The sequence below is a fragment of the Camelus ferus genome, chromosome 17 (genome assembly GCF_009834535.1).
Source record: "Camelus ferus isolate YT-003-E chromosome 17, BCGSAC_Cfer_1.0, whole genome shotgun sequence".
NCBI classification, from domain to species: domain Eukaryota; kingdom Metazoa; phylum Chordata; class Mammalia; order Artiodactyla; family Camelidae; genus Camelus; species Camelus ferus.
In genome coordinates, this window is record NC_045712.1 from 7202723 (window position 1) to 7227140 (window position 24418).

The 24418-nt window shown below is 37.5% G+C and overlaps 1 protein-coding gene and 1 long non-coding RNA gene across 2 annotated transcripts in view; one reads left to right on the top strand and one right to left on the bottom strand.

Moving 5' to 3' along the window:
• PPP4R2 (protein phosphatase 4 regulatory subunit 2) overlaps positions 1 to 21387 on the bottom strand; it is a 48788-nt gene extending 27401 nt beyond the window's left edge. Inside the window, exons 1-2 of the mRNA XM_032458085.1 lie at positions 21112 to 21387; positions 20038 to 20119 (exon numbers count right to left, since the gene is read on the bottom strand). Coding sequence (XP_032313976.1) covers positions 20038 to 20119; positions 21112 to 21145 — 116 coding nt within the window. The 5' untranslated portion in view covers positions 21146 to 21387. The remainder of the gene's footprint in view (positions 1 to 20037; positions 20120 to 21111) is intronic.
• Positions 1370 to 24186, top strand: LOC116657076. The gene is made up of 3 exons (XR_004312010.1): positions 1370 to 1693; positions 20134 to 20141; positions 24176 to 24186. It is a non-coding gene; the product is annotated as an uncharacterized LOC116657076 (long non-coding RNA).
• Positions 24187 to 24418: the final 232 nt, after the last annotated feature.

A 24418-nucleotide genomic window follows, 5' to 3' on the forward strand; every position in this document is an offset into this window, starting at 1 on the left:
CACTGTCTCAATATCCTTCTAAAAAATCTTTCTCTTATTTTCTTTTGGGCTTACATGAACTAAAAGCAGTTTGTGATTCTTGCAAGCAAAAGTTTTCAATTAATTTGATGCTTCCAAAAAGCTAAAGATTCTTTCAGGATTAAATCTTTAATGCTCTAGTTCAAGCAGAAATCTGAGCTGTGAAAAAAGTCTCTTCTGGGTATCAAATTTGCTTTTCCTTAAAAAAAAAAATTCAAAAACAACTTAAAAGTTTCTTATATTTTAGTATTTAAAATGCTGTGACACTAGTAAATTAATTCAAGTCTGAGTGCACCTTCACAAGTGAGCCATTTGAATATTTGGTCTAGCAGAATACTCACAGTATTCAGAGAATTGGGGTTTTAAATCTCTCTGCAGGTATGTCAAAGATTGTGCATACACACTGATAATCTCTTTTACGACGTATCACTTAATGGCCATCTTCTTCTTTATGAGAACTCTATCCTTGACTATAGTTCAGTGAATTTTATCTTTTTTTCCAGTATAAATACCTTGGCCCTTCAAAATACATAAATGCTCCTGCATCAGCCCTAAAGCTTGATGTTCCTACATTACAAATGAGATTTGAATTTATAAAATGTATGTTATTTATAAAGTTGAAAGACTAAAGACTGTACATTTCAACCAATCATATCTATGAAGTTTCTTTTTAATGTGAATTTTCCTCACCTTTTAAAAGTGGAAAAAAGGTAATTAATTGCCTAAAGTCAGTGAAATTACAAATTTAGAAAAATTAAGCTACAAATGGTGAAACTTTGTAATTCAGGAAGAAAAAGCATTCAAACTGAATTCTAAAAAGCAAAGTTGATCCAATTATATTTGTAAAGAGCTACTGGCATTTTTTTTTTCAAGTATGCCTGAAAAATCTGAACTTAATTCCTTAGAACACAAAGGTTTGATCAAGTATACTTTAGCTTTTTCTGAAGACTTTTTTTTAAAGCTAGTTACTAACTAAATTCTCACTTCCCTTTTTATTTTACTGAGAGCATATAAATATTAAATAAATTTGGGGGCACAGGAATGGGAGTGACTGTTACTTCTTTTATGAAATAGTGCACTGTTCAAACTGTTCTGAATAAGGTATAATATCCTACTCTTATAATTAAAAAATACATTTAAAAACTCAGCCACATTTCTTAATTATCACATCAAGACCAAATCTGATGGAGAAATCAAAAGCTTCACAGATAAACAAAAGATAAAATTTTCAGCACCACCAGCTTTACAACAAATGTTAAAGGAACTTCTCTAGTCATCAAACTATAAGAAAAGAGAACAAAAAGAGGGGAAAAAAAAGACCTACACATGAATACTATGGCAGTTTGGGGTTTTTTAGGTTCCATAAAATCCTGGAACTGTTTGTTCTAGTTCTGTGATGAATGTCGTGAGTATTTTCACAGAGGTTACACTGGATCTGTAGAGTGCTTTGGGTAGTACGGCCATTTTGATAAGGTTGATTCTTCCAATCCAAGAGCACAAGATATCTTTCCATTTCTTTGTATCATCTTCAATTTCCTTCATCAGTGTTTTACAATTTTCATAGTACAGGTAACCTCCTCGGTTAAGTTTATTTCTAGGTATTTTGTTGTTTTTGATGCAATGGAAATGTTTATGCCAGTTATAAAATTCTGGTTTTTGAAGTGGAAAAAAAAAAGTGAATGAAGGGCCTCAAATGGCAAAATATCCTTCTTTCTTATGGATGAGTTGTATTCCATTACATATATGCGACATCTCCTTTATCTATTCATCTATTGATGCACACTTAGGATGCTTCTATATCTTGGCAATTATAAATAATGTTGCTGTTAATAGTGGGGTGTATGTATCTTTTTTAATTAATTCTTATTTTGTGGTTGGCTTTATTCCTTTGATAACTATGTAAGTTTAAAAAGCTAAAGCTCTAAATGTTCTTAGAAACAATGGACAGTACATATATGTAAATTTTAAAAATATGTGCAGTATATTGTGTATATGTATTTACATGCAATACATTATGTATGTGTAGTCAAACTAACAATTCTACCTAATAAAACTGAAAAATGAAAAAAATAAACAAGGACCTACTGTATAGCACAGGGAACTATATTCAATTTCTTGTAATAACATATAATGGAAAGGAATCTGTAAAGAAAATGTCTATATGTATGTATATATATAACTGAATCACTTTGCTGTACACCTGAAACTAACATTGTAAATCAACTACACTTCAATAAAAATTTTTTTAAAGACTAAATTTAATAATCTTAAAAATGAGCACACTTAAGAAAACTTGATCCCATTAATGTGACTCTGTAATTTGAAATTTTTGTAGTTCAACTAAAAATGTTTTAAAAGCAAAACCTGCAAATCGCAAATTAGGATACGACTTTAAAGGGGGAGGGTACGGCTCAAAGTGGTAGAGCCCATGCTTAGCATGCAGGAGGTCCTGGGTTCAATCCCCCAGTGCCTCCTCTAAAAAATAAATAAATAAATAAACCTAATTACCCCCAAAAAAAACTTTAAAAAAAATACAATTTTATGATTGTACCCACAAATCCTCATATCAACCTTAACTTTTAAAGCCTACCAACTAAATATAAAAGGAATACAAAAATGTTTAAAACCTTTTCTTACTTGAAATGCACCAACACTTAAATCAGTCTTACACTGTATATTCAGAAGCCTTTCTTTCAAAATAATTCTTCCAAAATGCCTGTACTAGCCATCTAACACTTAAATATGTGCTTTTCCTAAACTTTAAAGAGCTAACAACACTATATTCATCAAATCTAACTCAGTATCAACTGTAAGTCTCTCCATTACTTTTTTAAGAATTCTAGGACACTACTGATGTTTGAAAGACACTGAATTTCAGAGACATTAAAACAAGAAAAAAACACACTGGTGAGGAATATTTATAGAAGTTTAATTTTAAAATGTCTTTCCGGGTAGCAAAGAAATTCTACAGTTAAACCTTTATTTTAATAAAATTTGTAATTATGTCAAAATTTTGGGAATATCTGGAATTTATACATACATAAGCAGAAAAATTCAAGTAGTAAAAATTTAAAGCAATTTCAATTTTATTCCCACCTAATCTAACCAAGCTATATCCCACTTCATACATTATGAAGCTGTATTAGACACTAAAGCTTTCACCTCCCCACCCAAAATTTAAAAACAGAAATGTATATCAAAAATAATAATTATTATTGGTTGATCTCTTCTATGTCTGACTAGTCTTAGGCTCACAGCATATGCTGACTTAAGGAACAACTGGAAAAAAGTATTACTCTTAAAGAATTACATTGTTAAGGTTCCCCTGTCCTAATTTAAAATATGAAGTTAACATAGTTGATACAGGCAAATACTGACAAAAGCAGTGAGCAAAATATTAAATACAATATAACACTTTTAAAATAATAAATACTCTAAGGGACTGTGGTTGTGTGGTCACTGCATCCAAAGGTACCTAGCACAGTAACTGGCACAAAATATATGCACAGCAAGTATTTGTTGTCATCTCAATAAAGATGTGAAAGAACTTAAGCAAACAATGCACAGAAACTACACAAAATCTAACTTGGCGAACACTGCATAACAAGGGAATCTCTGTATTCAGAAAACTTTCACACCAGCATTTTTTACATAAAATGTCACATAATACGCATTTACTATCACATAGTATTCATTCAATAAATCCCAGCCTCTTCTTCCCATTTTCTTTTAAACAGTGTACACCTAAAATGTTTACTTCACAGAACTCAATTAATATCAAACTTTATGAATGTATCTGCATAAAACAACCCATAGCTGAATGTAATCAGTAAATATAAAAAGACATACAATTCACTGCCAAATGTTATGGATTGTGTTTGTGTCCACCCAAATTTCTTATGTCGAAGCCTCTAAACCCACAATGGGACTACTACTTTTATTAGAAATAAGAGGGAGGGCAGGCAGGAGAGCAATCCCCAAGCCCCTATCCCCTCCATAAGGACACAGCAAGAAGGTGGCATTCTGCAAGCCAGGAAGAGAGTTCTCAACAGAATCCAACCATGCCAGCACTGTGATCTCAGATTTCCAGCATCCATAACTGTAAGGAAATAATTTCTGTTGTTTAAGCCACCCAGTCTACCATATTTTCTTATAGTAGCCCAAGCTAAGACAGCAAGTCTACTATTTCAAAGAACAAACACATGATACAGAGTACATTGATCAAAAAACAAATCATGCACTCTAAGGGCCTAGCTTGGTAAGAAAAGTGGTATTTATATTAAAATACCCACACAGAATAGAAAATGGTAAAATGAAAACTTTAGAAAGGCAAGATTACTGTTTTGTGAGAAAGGGTAAGTACAACCTGCACATACGGAAACTGAAAGGGAAGAAAGCAATCAATTTTCACACACACAAAGCTCAAAATTCTGATATCAATAATATTTTCTATTATTTTCTAAAGTTAAAATATTTAATAGATGAAGGCAAGGTTTTGATTTGTTTTTCTCCCATTTACACATTTAATCCAGCTCCTACTTTGCACCGTATTTTCAGCAAGGCAATTTCAGTCCCCTCAAAGCTTACAGAATCACAAGTAGAAACAGACTAACAGAAAACATGATCAATGCATGTCAGAAATATGGCAGTTTCTATGGAGAAAAGGATTGGATCCAAGAGGGCTTTTCAGTAGATTAGTATGCATTTGAATGGAGCTGTCTGAACAGTCTTAAAAGACAAGCTCAAGTTATCCCATAAGGAAAAACGTCAGAGGCAACCAACAGAAAGATGCTATTAGAATTTAATACTAGCAAAACAGAGAACTGAATATTCAGTGAACTACAAGTCGTGGCAAAGTTACATACGGTGGCAAGAGACAAAGCTGGAAAGGTAAAAAGAATCCAGATCAAGTATTAATTTTAGAGAATAAAACAGTATTTGCTTCACTAATAGGATAAAAGCATAAGAATGATACAAACTAGTAATGCTATACCAGGGAAACTTCAAAGGAAACAGAGTAGAGCGACCATACTTCCTACTGGTCTACATCTGTTCCTGGTGTTCTACCCAGTTACCATGTGTATCATACTTAATTAAGTGTTATCAATAATTACAATAAAATATGCAGGTTTGGTGGAGCTCTCTACTTTGTACTTCCAATTTCTATGATCTTGTCAGATTGTTCATGATATGCAGTGCAATGAAGAGAGTCCTCAGTTTAACATGCAGTTAAATCTGAAAGATGACAGAAATAGCCAATCTCTGTCTCACCCATTCCAGGCTCAATTTATCTAACCCTTCCCTTTCAAAGACAGTATGCACGGGGTGGCTAAGGCAGCTAACTCCTCTGGAGTAGAAGTGGTCAACATTGCTGCCAATAATGTTCCAATGGCATACTGGCCAAATGTGTATGTAGTGGCCTGTGACTTTGTGAGATACACATAGCTGCTAAGCTACCAGTCAGTAGAGTTCATGGGTAATCATAGATTAGGTATATGCAGAGCAGTTAATGAAAACATAAAGCTATCAGTCCATCAATGAAATGAGGAATTAAAGGTTCTCTCTCTCCTATGCATAAGAATGATCCAATGAAGCAAGCTGATGGATATATTTGTCAAGTAATAAGAAATATGCATTTGCTTTCTGCTCCCAGGTCCTAAGAGAGCTCCTAAAATCCTTGAAAACAAAAGTGCCAGGACAATCTTTTGTTTTAATATTTAGTCCCTATCCCAAGTTCCTGATACACAGCTACTAAATGCCTTGCAATTTCCTGGGTGATAGAAATGTCTTTTATTCTAATGAAGGCCCTCTTGGCAAGCTCCTAGATAGGGGCTGGTCACCAGAAAGACCACATCACCATTAGAAGCTTGGAACTTTCAGCCCCACTTCCCACTGCCATTCGCTGGAGAGAGGCTATAAGCAGAGTTAACCCATCATGCCAACATGATGAAGCCTCCATAAAAATCTGTAAAGTAGGGGCTCAGAGAACTTCGAGGTCAGTAAACCAGAATGTATCCACATGCTGAGAGTGGTGCACCCCAAACTCCTCAAGGTCAGAGGTGTCTATGCTCGAACCCTTCCAGACCTTGCCCTACAAATCTCTTCATCTAGCTGTTTATTCATAATCTTTAATACCCTGTGTAATAAACCAGTAATCTAGAAAGTAAACTGTTTTCCTGAGCTTTGTGAGCCATTTTAGCAAATTAACAAGAACCCGAGGAAGGGGTCCTAGAAACCTCTGATTTGTAGCCTATTGGTCAGAAGCACGGTAACAACTTGGACTTGTGACTGGCATCTAAAGGGGGTCAAGGGGCAGTATTGTGGGACTAAGCCCTTAACTTCTGAGATCTGACAGAAAAATGTCAGAACTGAATTGTAGGACACTCAGGTGATGTCACAGAATTGCTTGGTGTGGAAAAACCCTCCCCACAATGTAGTATCAGAAGTGATGTTGAGTGTGAGCATCAAGGAGAAAAAGATTTCTACACAATATTTGATTAGATAAAAGGCAAAACATTTGGAACTTTCACCTTAACTGAAAACTAGAAAGGGAACACTTTAATTAAACTATCAATCTTTGACAAGTAGTATTTATTTCTCAAAATTAGACTTTCCTAAGTTCTCAAATAGAACTGTGAAAGGTAAAACTAGAAGCTTTGGTTAAAGACCTTGATGGTCTTATACCCATCAGTGTTTCACTTCACAGATCACGGAACACAACTACAAAACACTTTTTAAAGCTTAAAGTATTCCTTTTCCTATGAAGCAGAAAACCTCCCAATCTCAGCACTACTGTCATTTTGGGTCTGACAACCCTTTGCTGTTATGGGTTATCCTGTGTAATGCAGGTTGTTAGTAGCATTTTTGGCCACAAACTACACGCTAGTTGCACCCCCCCCCCCCCCCCCCCCGCCAAACAACCAAAAATGTCTCCAGATGTTGTTACCCTTGGTTGAGGACCACTGTTATTAAGTGCTGAAAAGGAAAGTAAAAACAAATATAGAATTAAATGCAAATTTGAAGATAAGTCCCACATCTCAAAAATCTTGCACATCTTTGATTACTTTTATTTCCAGTTTACCACCAAGGCTTATTGTTTAAATATACACTGTAAGTCAAGTATTTTACTTACATTTAAATAAAGTATGTATTTATTGAGAGCTAATTTTAAGATAGTAGAGAACAATCAAAAGACGTGTCAAGATATTTTTGTGGGTAGTGTTTTCACTTCTTCTGCTTAATTAGGACTTTATGACATTTGTGAGATCTCAGCATGTTCTCAGTATTCAGTCAACCTAAGGGCAGAATGTAGTTTTGTGGGGGTTTTTTTCTCTCAAACTATGCTTGTTTTGACCTATTTATAAATAAATAGATCAGGACCACACTGCAAAAAAAGAAATTAGCAGGACAAAATTTCATATACAGTCACAGAAATTAAAGACATTACTCATACTTTTTATCAGTAAGAAAAACTTCAAATACATACAACTACCTGTCTCTGGAATGTGAGCGAAGAAAGATACATGCCAGAAGTAACAATTCAATTCACCCATCATTACAAAGATTGTCCTTTGCTATACAGTCAAGACCATCCTTTTTAAATAACTTGCTTGCCTGAGATTGTCTTAAACTCAAATTATTCTTAACACAACAAAAGAATAATTTATTTAGTAACTTTATCAAGCTACTCTATTATTTTTATCAATAAAAATCTAGCAAAAAAAACTCAAAAAGGAAAGAATCATAGCTTAATAAATGAGGGGGGAAGAAAACTACAAATGACTATAAACAAATGGAAAGATGCTGGCATAGAACAAAAGAAAGCAAATTAAAATGAGATAGTATTTTTCATATATCAGATTTTCAGATTTAAAAGCCTAATAATGCTCATTACTGACATCGGACAGGTAACTTTCATATACTGTTGGTATATGTTGAAAAAAAATTTTTAAGGCCAGCTGGCATTATCTGTCAAGATGATAATGCACATAAACTTCAACCCATAAATCCCATCCTTGCACCTATGCCGACATAATCAGGTACACATAAGCATTATTTCAATTGTTCTACCTGTAAATAACAAAGACCATCAAAGAGGACAGGTTAAATAACTTACAATATACTCGAAACAATGGAATACTATGCAACCCCCCAAAATTGATGTATTTTGACAAGATGTTCAGGTAATCAAAGGCAAACTGCAGTTTGATACTATATTTTTTTTAAAAAATTAACATATATACACATATATGCATAAATTCTATTAAGAATATACACAGAATTGGTTAACAGTAAAGCTTGAATTCTTTTTTCCTATGAGCACTTTTATAATACAAAAACTTTTTAAATTAATTTCTATAATCTTTGTATACGAGTTTTTTCATATTACGGACACAATAATAATTATTTAGTTTATGTGATCCACTAAACTCAAAATGCAGTTATTCTCACCCAACTTCTTGTTAACCAATATGGAGAAAGAAATTTAAAAACATGTATATGGTATTCTCCATCTTAAAGATACTTTAAGAAAGACTGAAAGCTCTAAAACAAGTACTTAATATTTACCATCTGTCCATATACTCACCTAATAAATTTTGAAATTTTTTCAAACTGGCCACATCCTAGCTATGGCATTCACTTCTGCCATATGCTAGAGCAACTAAGATGGCAAAACCGAATGCTATGAACAACATTTACAAGAAAAGTGGATGGCAAGGTGATAAGGTATTATCCCCATGAACCTTCTCAAGATTAGAGAAGTATTAACATCTATACAGGAAGAAGAGAAAGACAACTTGTCTAACAGCCTATGAACATGAAAACCCGGAGTTCACCAACAATTCTCACCAGGAGAGAACAGATCACATTCTACCCATATTCAAGATTACGCCTCACACAAGAATATACAATGGAGAAAAGACAGTCTCTTCAGCAACTGGCGTTGGGAAAACTGGATAGCAGCATGTAAATCAATGAAGTTAGAACACTCCCTCACTCCATACACAAAAATAAACTCAAAATGACTTAAAGACTTAAATTTAAGACAAGACAACAATAAATCTCCTCAAAGAAAACATAGGCAAAACATTCTGACATAAATCTTAGCAACGTTCTCCTACGGCAGTCTACCCAGACAACAGAAATTAAGCAAAAATAAACAAATGGGACCTAATTAAACTTACAAGCTTTTGAACAGCAAAGGAAACCATAAGCAAAACAAAATGCAAGACCAACTATGGAATGGGAGAAAATATTTGCAAATGATGTGACTGACAAGGACTTAATTTCCAGAATATATAAAACAGCTCATACAACTTAATAACAAAAAAATACAACCCAATCCAAAAATGGGCAGATGGCCTAAACAAGCAATTCTCCAATGAAGACATACAGATGGCCAACAGGCACATGAAAAGATGCTCAATATCACTAATTATCAGAGAAATGTAAATCAAAACTGCAATGAAGTCTCACCTCACACCAATCAGAATGGCCATCATCAGAAGTCCACGAATGCTAAATGCTGGAAAGCACGTGGAGAAAAGGAAACCCTCCCACACTGCTGGTGGGAATGTAGTCTGGTACAGCCATTATGGAAAACAGTATGGAGATTCCTCAAAAAACTGAAAAAAGACTTACCATAAAATCCCACTTACCAGTAATCCCACTCTTGGGTATGTATCTGGAGAGAACTCCAATTCGAAAAGATACATGCACCCCAATGTTCACAGCAACACTATATATAATAGCCAAGACATGAAAGCAACCTAAATGCCCATCAACTGATGACTGGATAAAGCAGTTGTGGTATATTTATACAATGGAATACTACTCAGCCATAAAATAATGCCATTTGCAGCAACATGGATAGGCCTGGAGATTGTCATTCTAAGTAAGCCAGAAACATTAAGAAAAATACCATATATCACTTATATGAGGAATCTAAGGGGGAAAAAAAGAAAAAAAAAAGGACATTATGAACTCATCTACAGAAACAGACTTGCAGACATAGTAAACAATCTTATGGTTACCAGGGAAAGGGGGTGAGGAGGGATAAATTTGGGAGTTTGAGATTTACAAATGTTAACCACTATATACAAAAATAGATTTTTAAAAAGTTTCTTCTGTATAGCACAGGGAATTATGTTCAAAATCTTATAATAATCTTTTAACGAAAAAGAATATGAAAACAAATATACGTATGTATGTGTATGACTGGGACATTATGCTGTACACCAGAAACTGAAACACTGTAACTGACTGTACTTCAATTAAACAACAAAAAAAATATTATGCCTTGCAGAACTACGTTAGTGCACAAAGGCCCTACAAAAGGTGGACTAGTCTCCAATTAAAGAACCACTTTGAGACAAAAATAGCCACAATCTCAAAAGTTACCCTGAAGTCCTCATGGACACTAGTCTTAAAATAAGACCAGTATAAAAACAATCTCCAAAAATACTAAATTCACTTTAGTACAAACAATTCTGAATAGAAATATTTTGTTAACAAAAAGCACCCTCCTTCCCAGCAATACACAATAGTGCAAAAATTACAAAAACACTTGTAAGAACTTCTACATTGCTCAAATTTCAAATCTTTCTACTGCATATATTTTCTCCAGTTTCATCACCAGTAAATATTATTATCTACCTCCCGACAATGCAGAGCCAAGATTTTTGGGTGACTGAGAATAAATCCAAGATGCATATATTAAAGAGGTTTACACATTCCAGCTAAAATACATCGGTTTCACCACCTATATGCTTCAAATTTATACCTCTGCAAAATTACAATTATTGAAAGTTTTCCATCTTTGCGGTCACCAGAAAATGGTCAAAATTACAATAGTTAGGGTACATCAAGTTACCTACCCTTTCAGTAAATATCCCTTAACATAGTCTTTCTTAAATCACAAACCACCAGACCCAACCCTCCCATACCTGCCACAATCCCTTTACCAAGGAAACTATCTGTGGTATCAGTGCTCAGAAGGTCATATTATGATGTACCACAAGGAAAGGAGGGCTGGACAGGTACGTGGGGTCTGGCTTAGGTAAGCAGCATCAAAGTCTCAGAAATTACAAAAAACAACAGTGATGACAGATCCCTACCAGATGTGTAGCTTCAAATTCTAAGCAGTTCTAAAGGATTCTCAGATAGCTACAGTAAAGAGGAAAGAATGTGAGAAGACAACTGAAAAAGTAACAAGTGGTATAAAGTACAGGTTATGGGAGTATCTGAAATCAGAATGCTTGAGTTTAAATCTCAATTCTGTCACTCACCAGTTGCACAATCTTCAACTTTTTTAAGTTCTGCAAGCCTCAGTACCCTTTTTTTAAAAAGGAGAGGTATCTACTTCAGAGTAGTAGTGAAGATTAAAATCGGATAGGCATATGAAACATTTGCTACTGTCTGGCAAAAAAAAAAAAATGTTCTTTAAAAGTTTGCCTTTCAGGAAGAAAAAGAACGATGGTAACTCAAAACTGAAGTTCTTGTGCGAAAATCCTAGTCCCTTAAAGATCTCTGGCTAATCATTTTAAAATCAACCAAAGACTCTAGGTAGGAGTACTGACAAGAACCACAGACAACAAAAAATAACATTAGGAGAATAAGACTTAAAGAGTCAAGAATCATCAAGGGGCCCCAGCCCCCGCAGGGACCAGACAAATCACAAGGAGGTAGTACAAGTACAGGCACCGCACATCTGAGTCTAAGTCAGACATCGTTATAAGAAAGAAGGAAAATGTTAACAGGTGAACCAAAGTTTCGGCAAGCAAAATGAAGGGCTAGCTCAGTTGTAAGTATAAAGAAGCTTGATGAGATTACGGAACTCCTGGACCTGGAGACAGATCACTCTTAGTGGTCAGTGTGTTTTCATTCTTAGGATTAGTAAACTGTAAAACTTTTAGATATCAAAATCAGTGGTATTAAAAATTATTCTTACTACTAATTTTTATTTTTCATATCACAGTGTGTAAACAAAGTAAGGAATCTAAGATTTGCTGAATGTCTGCTATATAGTGACCTAGGTGTTACATTTTCAGTTGGGGGACAAAGAAAGAGGGCTTAGGTGACTAACTTGTTCCGTCACAGTCATTAAGATAGGTTATAACCAGGATTGCCTGCTAACTTAGGATCAAGCAGATTGTAAGCAGAGCCAACGGAGATATTCTGACATAAACAACTCCAAGTGAGTGTTCACTCTACAGCAGATACTCAATAAAACATTTCCCCTCCCCACAAAGTCAAACTGGTAAGTGATAACAAAAAAGACCTACTTGAACTGTCACATACACAGCACAACTTTTAAAAGCAATGGGTCACTATTATTTTATATCTATTAATCTGAGACTTAAATTAGCTATTATACAGTTTACATTCAGTGGTGTAAGTTCTCAATAATATTCAACGTATTTTGGCAGGAATGGAGTTTGGAGGGTGGTTACAAAAGTGCCTTTTACACAAGGTAGATTCCATACAAGCAGTGTCAAACCCAGGCAGCCTGATTCAACATTCTCTTCTTCAACAGTGTATACTCAGTTTCAGTCTTTGATTAAAGTTTTTTTTTTTTTGCTATCGACAATGAAAACTGATTTATGTAGACAGACATAAATACACACATTCATTCACTCACCTACCCACCCCAAAAGCAAACTTTCATATCAGAAAGGTAAAAGACCTACAGTCCACAGAACAGAGGGAAACCGTTTTTAAATTATGAACCATAAATTCTTTTTTTTGAGGGAGGTGTTATTATAGATTCATTCATTCATTTATTTAAAATGAGGGTACTAGAGATTGAACCTAGGACCTTGTGTATGCTAAGTATGCACTTTACCACTGAGCTATATAACCTCCCACAAGGACCATAAATTCTTTATCTTCTTAGTAATAAGATGTTTTGAAACAACATGAAGTTGGTGATAGGTTTCCAGTAATAGTCCATAAGCACAGTGAACTCACACTCATTGGCAGGCACAAAGAGGATCTCTGGATGTAGATAAAAGCCACACATACACATACAGGTAACAATGATCAGCATTTGCAGAAACTCTTTGCGGCTCTCATGAGTTAGTAGTTAACACTGACTGGTCTCTCTTGTCCAAGTATAGACAAATGATTCTCAATTTTTTTTTGAATGTCTCCAAACCACTCACTCATGCAACAGAGTTCCAATAATTAACATCTTCACCATCAGCAGACATTTTTAACAACCACCACCATCACTGTGCCCCACCCTTAATCACTGCTGCTGCACTAACACCCCCTGGTAATTACAGACTCCTCTGGGCTTTTGAGCTGGAATGGAACTTGGAAATCATCTTTTACAAGCTCCTCATTTAGTACCTGAGGGAAACGTGGCCCACAGTAATTTCAGTGACTTAATAATGGAGACCAAAATAGGAGCTGGGGGTGGGTCTCTATGCACTATAGTTATTGTGTTATGCGCTTATAAAGTACAAACTCAGTGAATCCCCATCACATCCCTTGAGGAAGATTTACTTTATTACCCATATTTTATAGATTAGGAAATTAAGGCACACAGAAGTTAGCCTTGGTGACAGAATAACTAGGTGGTAGAGCTGGTAATTCAAACCCTGGTCAGTCTTGGGGCTCTCCTAACTCTCAAACCAGAGCTCTTTCCATAAGATTAAGTACTTCAAACTTCTTTCACAAGGTAAAGGCATTCTATGTATGCCCAACACAGAGACAATTCTAATATTTATTCTCTCCCAAAGTTTATTTTCATTTATTTAAATCCTCACAATACCTGAGGCAACTACCCAGTATAAACCCCATTTTTCAAGTGAGGAACCAAGCTCACAAGTGATTTGCCCTAATTCACACAGAGAAGCTGCCAAGCTAAATTCAGAATCAAGCCATGCGCCTTCCAAGAATGACATTACCACATGCTAACTTTCATAAAATTAGGGAACTGGCCAACTACTGGTAAAAATCTGGACTGAACATGGAAAATATGAACTCACTTGCACACTAAAAAGATTGAAGACTTGAAGTTAATTCCAGTCAGAAAACAAAGCTGGCATGTCTAGCTTCCAGTGCATCATTCAGTAGATTTTGTGCAGCATACAAGACACATCAGGTTTACAGCATGTGATGAAACAAAAGAAAGCAACTATAATTTTCTTCATGTTCCCATCTTAATCACTGCAGTTACTAAAATATTTATATGCAGTTACTTTAAAATTTTCTGAAAATCTACTGTGCTTCCTTTGCGTACATTGTGATAATAGTACATGAGAGAAATTTAGGTAACACATGGATAATTTATATTAATTATTTTGGTATTTACAGATTTTAAAATGATGTAGAAAGATACAACTAATGAAACAAACCAATGGTTTCAGACCTACTTCTCACAAGAATAAGGGGAAAAATTAACATATTGATTATACCTCTAGGGAGGGGTAAAATGAGAGATTAACCTCTATCTGTAGTGTTTTTCCATCTTAAAAAAAAATGAACAAAAAAAGTAAGCTGACCTAAAAAAGAGCATTAAGGAAAGAATTATACAGATGTTAGAAGGTTGTGGCAAAAATCATGAAAGTAGTATGTGAAATGACATTTTAGAAATAATGTTCAAGTGTTCAATACATACTGTTAGATAAAACAAAATTCATCCCTAACGAAAACCACAGAAGGATCTAACAGAAAGACTTCAGGAGACTTCATTTAAAATAATGCAGATCTCAGTTGTTGATTACTACTACTTTTTAAGTAACTTAACTTTTCTTTTTTTACTGATACGTCAAAATTGTTGAACACAGAAACCACAGGGGAAAAAAAGTAGACTCAATATAAGCATTATCAACACAATAACAACTACTATTTACTGAGCATTTACTGTTTACCACGCACTGCCCTAAGCTTCCCATGTACTATGTACTCATACTATGAGGTACTATTACCATCCCTATTTTATAGATGATGAAACTAACTTAATAGGGACTGACTTAAAAAGTTCTCCTAAAAAGTGAAATTCTGAGAGCACGGCAGAGGTGGTAGTTTTTCATCTCTCCAAAACCCCATACGTCAGACATAACTAGACAGAAAAACCCAAAGCCAATTAAAAAAAAAAAAATTTACAACAAAACTAGCTGATAAGGTTGTCTCATAAACCTCAAAAAATAAGTGGATGAGGACAGACTGATGGTCACACGACCTGTAAATTATCAGAACGTATACAAGAGAAAAAAGAAGTCATAGTGCACCCAAAGGGCCTAAGAATAGGAAAACCACAAAATAGCCAACAGGTATTCATAAGAAATCATAACAGATCAATCTGACAGCAGCAACTGAAACTGAGATGGGTTTTGCCACTGCCACTCCAGTACTAAGTGAATCAGAGACCTCCAGAGAGCTGAAAGGGAGAAGGAGTCATGCTCCCACCAGCTCTTGAAGGTAACCCATCAAGTCCCATCCAGAGGAGACCCCACAGACAAGAGGAAGGGAGAACAGAGATGAAGGAAAAGACAAGGTCAAAATAAAAGTAACAGTGGAGAACAGAGCCTAGAAATTTCAGAAAGCAAGCTCCATGTTCTTATCACTTCGCAAAAACAACAAGCTCTGTGAAATTAGAACAGCTACTCTGAACCATGTCTCCTCTTCAAAGTTCGGGAAAATTAATTTCACATAAAAATGCACAACAGAAAAATATCAAGGTCAAATCTAATAGGAAATCGTCTTAAGAGAAAATGAGAATAAGGAGCAAAGTAAAATCCCTAAAGATAGTGAAGGGAAGCTAGAAAGACTTGCTTAAAAACAGATCAAAACCATGTACCAGTTCAAAAGAGCTAAAGACGTTGAGAAAAATTATATAAGTCAGAATTGAAGAAACTCAGAAAATGAAGCAACAGAATTCAGCAAAGAATTAAAAGAGAAAAAATAATTTCAGGAAATAAAGACTAATCTAGGAAGCACACAAGAACAAATGATCACAATGATAGTGCAGGAAGTCTTTAAAAGGAGGAAATTTTTAAAAGTCAAAATGGAATTAAATTTAAAATTTCACTTTGAAAGACACCATTAAGAGAATGAAAAGATAAGCTACACAGTGGTAACAAGCATTTGCAAACCACATTAGATAAAGAAACTGTATCCATCGAACTCTCAAAACCCAATAAGAAAACCTCATTTTAAAATGGGCAGACTGTGAGGAATCAATTTACTATAGATATACAAATGGCAAATCAAGACACGAGAAGATCCTCATCATTAAACATTAGGCAAATACAAATTAAAACCACTATGCAATATGCACCTATTAGACTACCTAAAGTGAGAAAGACTGACCATACTAAGCATTGGAAAGGATGTGGAGAAACTGATCTAAACTCCCTTAATACTGGTGGAAAAGCAAACTGGTACAATCATTCTGGAAAAACAGTTTGGCAGTTTCTTAAGTTAAACATACACTCACCATATGATCCAACCATTCCACTGCTGGGTTTTTATCCAAGAGAAAAGAATGCATATGTCTATACAAAGACACGTACACAAATGTTCATAGCAGCTTTTTTTTAAATAAAGGAAAAAATGAAAATAACTCAAATTTCCATCAACAGGTGAAATGTATTAAAAATTGTAGGATATTCATGTAATGAATACTACTCAGAAATAAAAAGGAATGAATTGTTGATAAGTGAACAACATGAGTCAACCTCAAATTATACTGAGGGAAAAAAAAGGCAAAGAATTCACACTGTATGATTCCATTTATATAAAATTCTAGAACACAGAAATTCATCTACAGTGACAAAAAGCAGATCTTCAGATTTTATTTCCAGCCAAACTGACCTTCAAGAATAAAGGAAACAAACTGTTAACACCATACAAGAACTCAAGGAATATTGTTCCCACGAGCCCTGCCAAAACAATCTATGAAAGAATGAGCTTCAGGCAACCAAACTGACTAAAGGACACTGACAAAAGGACTGGTGGTATTAGCTACTTAGCTACTGCAAAACTAAGACTAAATGACAGTTAAAAGGGAGAGTTATATAACAGCTATATGCTCAGATAACGTAGACGCAAGTAGTTTTTTTAAATGGGAACTAGAAATCGGGAGATAAGTAAAAAAATTTTATGTTCTTACTAATCAGGTATCCTGATTCTCAGACTTTTTGGTGTGTACTGTTAAATATAATCAACAATTACAGGATACTCTAATTCTACCAACCCCTGAGTCCCTGAGAGCCAGAATTTTGGATGTGGAAGAAGTTAAGTTAAAGACCCTATAGTCCTGATTTTGAACTGGAAGTATCAGTATGAATCATGAAATATTTTATCTAGTTCTGCCCCCTGAAGAAGCTAGAAACAATGACCAACTCAGTAATAAGTTTCTCTAGTACCCAGGTTGTAGTCTTTGAACACCATAACCCACTAAAAAAAGACACGGCTTCTTGAAAAATGGTTTGATTTCAGGTCAGGGACAGGAGTGAGCTTAGAATATATTCTCATAACAGAGAATAAGGATGCCATCAAAGCCTACTAGGATCAAGCCAAAAGGACTCTGGGAAACAACTGGAAGAGGCTCCCACTGGCCAAAGATGAGGCAATTTGACCATCAAGAAGAATAATTACAACCAAAACCCATCAAATGTTCAAATTTATGATTGAAACCTACCGCATATGTTTCCATTTATTCAGCACATAATTTATACTTGACATTAAGAAAGAAACTGTTACCTTCAGGAAACTGTTGCTCAAGGAAAATTCCCATTTTTAGGAGAAAGTAACCTTGCCAACACAAAGATAATTTTTTCAAGTGGCCAAAAACAACTAATTTGGGGATTAACTGTTTCAAATAATCTCCTTCGTAACAGCTTAGTAACCCATGTCTTGGCATCTCTCCAAATTTCCTATATTAGACGTTTACAGGTAATTTTTAATAGACTAAAAAAGAAAATTGTTCCAGTGCTCTTAATTTTCCCTATAACCTCCTCCTGAATAAGAACCTATAATTCTAGAAACCCTCTAAAGCTAAAAACACAAGTGTCAAATCAGTTGTTTTTTCAAATAAAAGATAAACACCCTAAGCTGTCACTGATTTTCATCCACAAAGGTTTCCATATTTCTTCTTAGTGATACTTTACTATATTGCATCAATGAAAATAGAAAGAGAACTATGGAATTCTCATCTTAAGAAAGCTATCCATTCTAAAACACCAAAAAGATCTAAACAGCTATTCTTCAGATTTTCATCCCCATGTTTACAATCTAAGCAGTTAAAGCTCAGTTTAGCCAAAAATAATTACAGAAACTATAAATTTCAGCACCAAAGTTAAGGCATGCCCATGTTGATTAAAAAAAAAAAAAAACAAACAGGCTAAATAAAGGTAAATGTGAAAACACCAGCTGTTTGAATCATAAATTTAAAAATATTTTCCAAACTTCATAAAGAACTGACAACCAATCATTTTAATACAAACTATTCTTAGTAAGTGTACAAAAACCGAAGGGGGAGAGGGAGGGGAACAATTGACGACCTTTTCTCAAAGTCCTCTATCAGGACAAGTTACTGTCCAGAAAAATCAGGTTAAATTTCCCTAGCCACCTGGTGATCCAGTCAGACAGGATATTAAAAAGCTTTCTTGCAGAAACTTTTAACTATTTATACATTTACAGCCAATGTATTTTATCAAAATGGGAGGGCAGTTTGCACAGGCTTGGTAAGAGGTTTTAAGTATTTAACTCCAAAAAATCTTTTTTACCAAAACTCTGAAAGTAAAATGCTTTTCCTCTTGATACTGTAGAGAGGTATAAGTTTGGACAAACCAGCAATCAATTTAAGCACAAATTACTTTGCATAAATTTTTGAACAATCAAGATGTTCTAAGAGACTATAATTCAGAGGCAGAAATGACCTTTTTTCCCTAAAGGGTCCCACCTTTTAAGTGTACTAAATAGAAATTTAAGATTGAAGACATCACAGTCATAAAGTTAGCTGGTAATTTTAATAAGCACTAAGGAGTTCCAGCTTGTTTGCACAACCATTGAAGAGTTTTTTTTTTCTCCTTTCTAAAATCGAGCTAGTCATCAAAAGGCTATGCTACAACCATAAGCAAATCTTTTGAGAAATGAACATTTGTTAATAAAGCCAAAGAAAGTATACATCACTTGCTGAAGCTTACACTCCTTTATTGGGCCTCAAAAAGAATTTTACAAACTAGGCCTGAAGTAGAGGAGCCAAAAGAAAGCCCACCTTTTAACACTACCCATAAAGAAGCCTCTCCCCTTCCTGCTCCCTACTCCCTACACAAAGACCACACTAAGTCACCAAATCTGTACTGCCCTCTACAAATAAACTTAGCCTGAGTGGAAACAATTCCTGCCAAACAAACTACACACACAACAATGAACTGAAATGTTCCTTTGAAAACAGTTCTAACTTCATAGTTTAAGTTTCAGATTCACAAGGTTTGGAAACAAGCCTAATAAAATGCTGAGCATATGTTAACAAGTCAGCTATCCTAGAAAGTTTACAGGACAGTCAAAACTGCAGCATCTGGAATTTGTCAGATAATCATCCTGAGTTCTCAAGAGAATAAACAGAAGTGACACTTCAAGCACCCACATATATAAATATGACAACAAAAGGTTGGATACAGGACAATATGAGAAAATAACACTAACAAAAGAATCTGAAACAGAATCTAAGCCACAAAATTCTGGAAACAGGCCTGTTTGTCAGGGCCAAAAAGGGTCATAATGGAACATGCATTCTTCCTTTCTCTGGCTCTTCCAGACTAATAAATTCTAAATGTGCAAAAGCATACATAAAAATAAAACCTTAACAAATTTTTAAAACTCATTTCAGTGCATGTATGAAGTAAATAAAACCACACATTTAGTAAATGCTTTAAATCACCAGGGCTTGTAGGGTTTAGACAGATGGATCATTCAATGCTTCTGAATACACTTTTGTCCAGTTCCTAAGCAATTACGAAGGATACACAAGTCTGTAACAACGATTACAAATTTTCAACTCACATTGTTTCTCCAGTCTTGGCAACATGACAAAGAAACTGATCCAGGACCGGACAAACTTCTTTTTTCCCCCTCTTCTCAAAATCTAGATAAGGGAAGAAAGAAAAGTTATCAGTATTTCTCAAAGTCCACCAACCATTTCCAATGCCCTCCAAAAACAAACTTTCCCCCCAGTCCTTCCTCATATCCAGCAAATAAAAAACAAAAAATTTAAAAATCAGTCTTTCAACCAACTATCCACCTCTGACTCTCTATGTTCGACTTCGAAAGTCACTCTCGTCACAGGTAACAAGAATCCTTCTAAAGAGGATACTCAACTTCTCTACAAACCATCCTTACTGCACTGCTTCTCAAAGTGTGGTCCGGGGGAACACCAGGACCAGATTCATCAGCGAGACCAGTTAACAAATCCCAGGCCCTGATTCCTACCAATTGTTTTTTTACGTTAGGTTCATAAATCTGCGTTTTAAGAAACACCAGCCAACAGTCTTGTAACAGTCCCCAGTGATCCTGGGTGTCAAAGCCTAATTCTCAAACCGCTGAAATCATGCTACGCTAAGTTTGAGAACCACTGGTCTCAAAGCCTGTTGCTTGGAAGGCGACCACCTTAGAATCAGGTCGCGTGGAGAGACTTCAGAAGCACTGAAAAAGGCTTCCTGAGACACTTTCAAGTAAGTTGCTTTGCCACTCAGTCTCCTCCCGAAACCTTTGACTTTTTCTCTCCCCCCGAGGTCGGCGTGCGGGTGCCTGAAGGAGAACGAAACCTGCCTGGGAGGGGGCTGCGGGCCCACAACCTGACCCCGGGGGGGGGGGGGGGGAGAGGCCGGGGCCCCTACGAGAGCTTCCTGGCTCCCCTCCCCCAGCCCAGACGCCGGCGGCCGACACAAAGCCCAGAGCCGGGCGGGAGGGAGCTGCCCACGGGTCTCCCCGCCCCTGGGGAGGTGGGAGGGGGATGGGAGCTGGAGAAGCGCGCCGCCCCCCACAGCCCGGCCCGGCCTGGGCCCGCGGAGCCACCCGCCCCGAAGAGAGAGGAGGACCGCGGCGGGTGAGGAAGGGAGTGAGGGCAGCTACCCCCACCTTTCAGCGCCTCCTGCAGCCTCTCGACGTCCATGGCTTCCCGAAGTCCCTCGCAGCCTCCGCCTCCTTCCGTGGGTCTCCCGGGGACCGGATGGCCTCCCCCCACCCCCCCGCCGCCCTCCCCCTCCCTTGCACACACTCCGGCACGCAGGCGACCGGGGGGGGCACCGAAGGGAGCCGGGGGAAGCGAGCGAGAGAGCGAGACCGAGAGAGCGAGCACCTCCCGGAGCCGCTACCACCAGCCCTCCAACATGGCGCCCGGCACGTCACCGCGCGCACGCTCCCCGCCACCGTCCTCGCGCCCGCGGCTCGCCCCTACCCGGAGCCCGAGAGCGCGTGCGCGGCGGAGGCGTGCCGTCCGGGCCCGCCCCTGACCCGCCAGGCGCAGCCGCCCCGCCTCTCCCCTGGGGGGTGGCTGGAGGTGCCTGCGCGGAGCTGGAGGAAGAGTGGCCCAGGCAGGGGGTGGGGCCAGGCCCCCTGGATGTGAATCCGTGTCATTTGCTACTTGTGTGACCTTGAGCAATTTACGGAGTCTCTCTGAGCCTCCCTTTCCCCATCTGTAGAATAAGGGCACTAGGGTGGACCACCCTATATAGTTGCTGTGAAAATTGTGTGTACGCATAGCGCTTACAGTATGCATTAAAAGACTCTCAATATTATTAATAATTGTAGCTAAAATACCTCACTGCCTGAACCCAAAGCTCGTCACTGACCCACCCTTGAAGAGAAACAATGCACACAGCAAAGGGATTAAAAGCTTAGGTAATGGAACCAGCTGGATTTAAAGCCCAACTCAACTACTCCCTAGGTGACCTAGTTACTTAAAACTCACCTAGCCTCAGTTTCCTCATCTACGAAATGGCAGTTTGCAAAACAGCCCCTAGGCTTAAGTGAAATGGTGACGATGAAGCCTTGAGCGCAGTGCCTAGAACTCGTAAGCATTCTGTTATGGTGGCTGCTGTTTTTATTATCATTATGATTTTGATTACATTACATAAGCGCCCAGGAAGTTAGAGAGGGCGGAGACCTCAGAAGTCCTCTCCCGCCCTGACACTACAAGTGGTATCGCTGAGCCGTAGAGAACTAGTCTGACAAAACAGCAGCAGAACCCAAAACACCTGGCAACCAGCTAGTGTGTGGACATTTTTATTAGCTTTCCTTGTCTGTGAACTTTTCAAGGAAAAGATACTGAATTGTTCCACCTTCTCTTCTCAAAGCTTAGCTTAAAGCCATGAAAGGAAGGGAGAAAGGGTAGGAGGAGCACAGTAGACTTCTCCTTGACTGGTGTTAGAAGGTGCAAATTTGGATACAGTCATCTCAACTACTGACCCTCTTACAAGACAGTGGCTCTGACCTTGACCCTAGGTGGGAGGTGTAGGCAAAAGCCCCCACCAGCCCAAAATACTTTTCTCAATTTTGCCATTAGAGGACCAGTCCCTAGTGTCTTTAGACCCTTTCATTAGTCCAAGCATCCCACTCAATTACAAATAGCCTTACAGGGGGATGTATAAGGGTGGTATCATCACACCTGGCCAGCACTTTCTTCCCACTGCATTTAGTTTATTGTTGTCCCTTCCAGTCCGAAGGGGCCTGTCCTCTACATAGCAAAGCTTGGCCTCCACTCTCTATGCCACCCTGTAGTTTCTTCTGGCAGGTGTCTTCCTGTAAGAACTGTGGGGGACAATACAGTTACTACTAGCCATGTATGGGTGTTTAATTCTGAACTAATTAAAATCAAATAAATTAAAAATTCAGTTCCTGAGTCCTTCAATAAAATTCCGCTCTCAGTCACACTAGCCACATTTCCTGCACTCAGTAGCCCCACATGGCTAGTGACTTTCATATTGTACAGCCCACAGAGAGAAAATTCCATGATCGCCAAAAGTTCTTTCGAAATTCTCCATTAGAGACCATACCATCCCCATTTCTTCCACACCTTGCTTTGTCCTTTTTCGTCAGCAGTTCCCCTCACTTGGAGATGCGTCGACTTCTGGAAACTGGATAAGGTCCATGAAAGGAGACAAAGTACACACAGTAGTGGCAGCCCAAGGGAATCAGGGAAAGTTTCCCTAGAGGAAGTAGTAGCGTTTCAACTGAGACCTGAATTAAGAGAAGAAAGTAGCCAACTGAAGAGGAGAATCTTTCAAAGAGAAAAACTGTAAGTGCACCGGCCTTGAAATGAGAGAGCAGAGCCAAGTGGCTTCTGAAGAGCCACAAGAAATTCAACCTGGCTTAAGAGTGCACCATGAGAAGAGGCAAGGGATAAGGCTGAAGAATTATTTTGTTTGGTTCGTTTCTTCCTTCTGCCTTGGAATTCTTTTCTAGCCAGCATGCAACCCAATGTCTGCGATTGCTAGAGCCTCCTACTGGTACAAGTTCCCTTAGAGCAAAACAGAATACAATATGACCTCCAGGCTCCATGATTGCCCTCAATCATCCTTGCCTCCTGGGGTTCATACACCAGTGTAGTTTCCTTTCATGTGAACCAGAGCAGGTCTGTGTGAACAATAAGCATGGTAGAAGGGATGACACTTGACTTCTGAGGTTAAGTCATAAAAGGTGCTGAGGCTTCTGCTCTGGGCTCTTGGACTGCTCTCTCTAGACGAAGCCAGCTGCCATGTCACGAGAACATCGGAGCAGTCCTGGGGAATTGCCCAAAGGGAGAATTGATGCCTTTAACATGGGTGCTCCAGCCCCAGGAAATCCTTCGGATGGCCGCAGCCCCAACTGGCATTTGGACTACACCTTTATAAGGGATCCCAAGCCAAAACCACTGCTCTAAGCTGCGGCTCAATTCCTGATGCACAGAAACTATGAAAATGACAAATGTTTATAATTGTGCTCAGCTTCTAAATTCTGAGATAATTTGTTACACAGCAATAGGTAACTAATGCAACAAATGAGAATACTAATTGTAACAGCTAGGATTTATTAAGTATTCTCCATGTGTCTAGCCTTCTTCTAAGCACTTTATAAAAATATCCAATTTAATCCTTGCAAATAGCCTATGAGATAAGGGATATTATTATCCCCACTTAAAAGAAGAGGAAACTGAGATGTAAAGAAGTGAACTAACTTGTCCAAGGTCACACAACTACACAGGCAAGTGACAGATCCATGATTCAAACCTAAACTGATATCAGAGCCCCAGGCTTTTTCATGTCCTCAAGAAGTTTGCAAACCACCAGGAGAGATAAGACATAAGTATAGACTCCAATGCAAAGTAGAAGGCAAGTATGCAAAGCGGGTGGTCAGAGGCCAGTGAAATCTCTTCTAGGCTAGGATGGAAGTTGCTTTTTGGAAGGAA